Genomic DNA, 4,962 nt, shown 5'->3' with positions numbered 1-4,962 from the left:
CTTTACCCTCAAACTTGTGACCCTCAGAGCCACTGCTGCTTCTTCAGCCTTTTCTTGCGTCAATATGAAAAGGAAATGTATCTGAAAGAATATCTTCTATTCCCATCACAATGAACCACATCTATTTGACTATCCTTCAAAGCTGGAAGGGAAGAAAATACACCTAGCTGTACAAATCATACACATAGTAATAAACTAATATAGAAGAGAAACAGCAAAATGAAACAAATATCCGTCAACACTTGTTTAATTTTAGGAATACAGTAAAAATATGAGACAGAACATGTTCCTTCCTGTATTTTGAGCTGTTAACCCTGGAGCACTGTTGGCACTGCCTCACTGCTTTGCTACAACATAATGGTGTCACCCTGTTTGCTGCCTAGCTGGCAACGCTGGTTTTCTCTGCTTTCCAGCTCTCTTTGGGCTTGGAGTAGTCCCAGGGCCGCCTGTTCTCTGTGAATCCATACAGCTTCCTAAGCGCCACTCGAGCAGCTTCCTCTTCTGCAACCAGCACCGTTTCCCCAGGTCCTTCTGCAAGCAGCTTTTTATCACTAGGAAGAGAACAGACAGTGATCCCGAGTGACAGGAAGACAGAGCCCATGAGGCCATTATGCCTTGCATTCCATTCCACAGAATTATAATAACCCACGAAGCCCAGTATTTTCCAAGTCAGAGCACAAAGAAGCAAGAGGATCAGGGGTTCAAAGACTAGAGCTGGGTGTGGTGTGGTAGTGCACACCTTTGGTGCCAGCATTTGGGAGGTAAAGGCAGGCAGGTCTCTGGGTTTGAACCAACTAGGTCTACATGGCAAGTTCTTTAGATTAGAAAATCTTTAAGGCTCTATCTAAATGGCTGAAACTTTGATACATGGCAAGTTCCTTAGATTAAAAAATCTTTAAGGCTCTATCTAAACGGCTGAAACTTTGATAGACACAAAGTTCCTTTCTTCTGCTCTGACTCTAATGAAGTTGTTACCAAGAATAGATTAAAGTAAAAGCACCAACAGATAGAAGTCAAACTTTTATTTTTTATACAGGAAATATAAGGCTAGCTTATACCCCATGAAATTCTACAGCAAACAGCTGGCCAAAAGTGACTTAGCAGGAGCTGGAGGGAAGGCTCAGTGGTCCAGAGCACTGACTGCTCTTGCAGAGAAGCCAGGTTTGGTTCCCAGCATCAACACAGATGCTAACAACCATCTGTAACTCCAGCTCCAGGAGAACTGACAATTCTTCTGGTCTCCACATGAATGTGGTACGCACACACACATGCAGGTCAATATTCACACACATAAAATCTTTAAAAGGTACTATTTAGTAAAACACAGATTACTTGTCTTCCTCTAATAAAAGAAAGAAAAAAAAAACAATCAGAGATGACCCCACTCCCATCTTCCAGGGTTTTACTGTGTAGCTTTGGTTGTCCTAGCTGTAGACCAGTTTGGCCTTGAACTCACAGAGATTGCTTGCCTCTGACTCCTGACTGCTAGGCCAGGATTAAAGACACTCACCACCATGCCTGGGACAGAGAAACAATTTTAAGGCTGTTAGAAATAACACTTAAAACCAGAAGTCTATGTTTAAGGCCTCCAATCAAAGTTATGAAGTAAAGAATTTTCTACTAACCAGTATAAGCCAACAAAATACAAAGGCAAAGCGGTTGTGCTTCCAGACTGCCTGGTAAGTCTAGACTCGGGAGCAGAAATGTTTCTCTTCTTCAGTTCCTCCATGAGGAGTCCCATGGGATTTACGATGGTCCACATCTCAAAGAGCTCTTTCCCTGTCATTTGTGTAATTAGAAAGTCCTGCGCATAAAACGACCATTTATACATTTAAATTAGAACAAAGAATATTATGACCAGAATTCAAATCCATGTGTCCCGTAAAAACCAATGGGAATGAATGGCAAATCCATGCTAAGCAGCTAGCCTGAACGTGAAATGCTCCAAAGTCGAGATTATAGAGCATTTTCAGTTTTAGCCTTTGGAATTCTGGTTTGTGCTTCTCCCCGATGGGCTCACATAGCCAGGCAAGGAAACACTCTACCAGAATTATATCATAGATGCTGCTATTTGTAGTTTTAATTACAAAAAATCATAGTTTAATTAAAAACTTCTAATTTCAAATCCTAAGAAAACAATGTCAGGCAAAATAACCTATCAAAATTATACAGAAGGTAGATTCCTACCCTACAATTCAAGAATTAAATTATCAAAATTCAAAGTAGAAGACAAGCGTGTGTCTACCTCTTAAGGGCACACCCACATGGCCATGCCTTCCCACCATGACAGACTGCATTCCTTTTTACAGCCTGAGCTAAAATAAATCTTTCCCCTTAAAGCAAAACAAAACAAACAAAAAGCAAAACTAAAAGCCAAAAATGACTTAAATCCTTCAGAACTCACTACCCAGCATTTAATATTTCCATTCCACAAAAGAAGCAAACTGAAATATTACCATGAAAATTGCTTAAGGCTTTGTCAGTTTGGGGGAGAGAAACAGTCAAGTCTATAAAGGTGAATCAAAGGAATGAATGAGAAAAAGAAATTGTTCCTTCTGTCCACATCGAGTGTGTTTGAACAAGTGCAATTGGTGATACCCACCCTGATGAAAAGGGCGGCCCTTTCGGGTCCGCTGCTCTGTAACAGGGCTCCAATCACCGCAAAGAAAGTCCGGCGCAATACAGGCAGGGGGACAGGGAACTCCGCACTGAGGGTCAACTGTTCCACGGCCAGGTTACTAGCCACATGACAAACAACGGCCTCACTAGTAAGAAAGCTAACTAGACTCTCAACGCCTTCAGTGGGCAAGTCTGGGAACTCATTTTCAAGAAACTGTGTGAGGCACTGATGTGAAAAAGACAGCCCCTGTTCAGACAGCTCTTGATTGTCCTTAAGGTTCAGAAGAGCGGCTTCTTTCTCTATCCCAAGTTTCTGACGTTTCGCTTCTTCGCTTTTAATATAGCAGCTGTTGACAAAGGCAGTTTTGAGAAGGTCCAAGGAAAAGGTTTCTTGTAATCGAGCCCCAAAGGCTTGTATTTCCGCATGGTAATCCCAGTTTGGCTTCTCTGAACTGAGGATGTAGAGACAGTGAGAGATGGTTAAGGATAGCGTGATATCATGTACAATTGTGCTCTAGTCTTATTATATAAAGGGACAAAAAAAAAGTTTTGGGCTTTTTTTTAACGTCCAGTAAATACAAAAAAAAAGTAATACCGATGAACACTGGAAGTCCTTTGTTACATTCTACATATACGGTTAAGATTAATTTTCCTTTTGGCTTAACTGCCACGTTAAAGTGACAGTTCACATCAGATTAGACTATTGCTCTAGCTTCTAAATTCCTTCTTTCTGGTCTAACAATGAAATTATGCTTTCCATCTAAATATGAAAAAATACAACTACATATGTTCAGGACAGAAGTTAAAAGTATATTTAGTTTATATCCTATTTATTTAAATTTCAGAAATGTCCACTTAAATTACCAGTTCCTTCAGCTAGTAACAATACTATAATAATTGTATCAATACAATAATATAATACCTGTTAAAACTTAATAAGCATGGGCGAGGCTTGAGGCTGTTGTAGTTCAATGGTAGAGCGCTTGCCTAGCAGACACAAGGGACTGGTGTGTGCATATACACCTTAAATACACACACAGTTCCAAGAATTAGAATAAACAGGATCGATATTCTCCTGGAGGGCAAGATTAAGTAGCAATCAAAGTTTCACATCAGGAGTAAGTTCCCAAAAACTAGAGAGAGTTCCCTGTCTAATGGAAGTCAAATGTCAGGTAACTACAGGGATGAAGTAGATCTACATGGATTTTTGTGCACAAAGACATTGCAAACAGAAGATGCAAGATGCAGGATCATATATAAGCACGAAGCACTTGATAAAAGTGTATGGTTGGTTTTGGAGGGTTTTGTAGTTGTTGCTGTTGTTGGTGTGTGTGTGTGTGTGTGTGTGTGTGTGTGTGTGTGTGTTTATCAGTGAAAAGATTATCTAGATCAAAAACCTAAACTTTCCCCCTCTTACTCTGGACAGTGAATAGATAGTTCAGTTCTACGCAGAAGTGAATTTTTCCGTCCTGGCTCGCAATGTTGTGGAATGATGCTATCCCTCTTAAAGGGGCCCAAAGAACCTCCGGCCTGAGACTGGGCGATCACAAAACTGCGCCAATCCCAGTGGTTACTCTCCGGCAAGACCCCTTTCTCTAACTGGGGTTCCTGAGATTCCGCAGGGGACAGCCAGGCTTCTGTCGCCCTTTTCCTTGGCCCCAGGTCACGTGCAGCCATGGCCCACCCCTCCGCCTGCCTGCAGGTGCAGCCCAGTGTCCTCACCGCCACCTTGGCCACTCAACCCTCCTGGGACGCTTACCGTCGCACGGGCGGCGGCGGGCAGCGCAGCAGGCGCCATCGCTCTAGCTCCTTCTGGAAGCGGAAAGCTGCACGGAACCCCTTCTTCACTCCCCGAACCGGGGAAACCAGCGTCGGGGCGGCCGGAGCCAACAGGCGGCGAGAGCCCTGCTGCAGCAGCCGCACCACGGCAGAAGCCATGGCAGCCACCAGGCAATCGAGGGCGGAAGGAAGGCAGCCGGACCGGTGCAGCCACAACACAGGTCCCCAGGAGCTGAGCCGCACAGGGAGGGAGGAGAATTAGGCGACGCCCAGAAGGGCGGGTCGGTGGCGGGATTGTGTATGCTGCACATGCGCAAGTGTTTCTTCCCGCCCATGATGTGAGCATGAGTGCAGAAATTAATGGGAAAAGTTGCTTGATCTTGTCGGTCTGTCTTGTGTTTATTACTCACTCAAGTAAAACAAAAACGTGTTGCACTTTTAATTTGAAGAAAACAGTTAAATTCTAAAGAAGAAAACATTTCTTGTTACATTTAGCCTTAAATTGTAGAACATCAATCCTGCCGCTACTGAGCATATGTTTTCGAAGTTTGAGGTTTCACTAAA

General features: G+C 43.1%; 1 protein-coding gene across 1 annotated transcript; it reads right to left on the bottom strand.

The window, feature by feature from the left end:
• Window positions 1–231: 231 nt before the first annotated feature.
• Window positions 232–4,610, bottom strand: Mrpl44 (mitochondrial ribosomal protein L44). Its single transcript, XM_041649427.1, has 4 exons — window positions 4,379–4,610; window positions 2,603–3,071; window positions 1,626–1,804; window positions 232–551 (listed from the first exon to the last, which is right to left on the bottom strand). Exons 1-4 carry the CDS (start codon window positions 4,555–4,557, stop codon window positions 380–382), a joined length of 999 nt encoding a protein of 332 aa, XP_041505361.1. The 5' UTR covers window positions 4,558–4,610; the 3' UTR covers window positions 232–379.
• Window positions 4,611–4,962: the final 352 nt, after the last annotated feature.

This window comes from Microtus oregoni, unplaced genomic scaffold (genome assembly GCF_018167655.1).
Source record: "Microtus oregoni isolate MIOR12 unplaced genomic scaffold, Mior012 000004F_ref0000308, whole genome shotgun sequence".
Classification (NCBI taxonomy): Eukaryota; Metazoa; Chordata; class Mammalia; order Rodentia; family Cricetidae; genus Microtus; species Microtus oregoni.
This window is presented reverse-complemented; position numbering and strand designations above follow the sequence as displayed.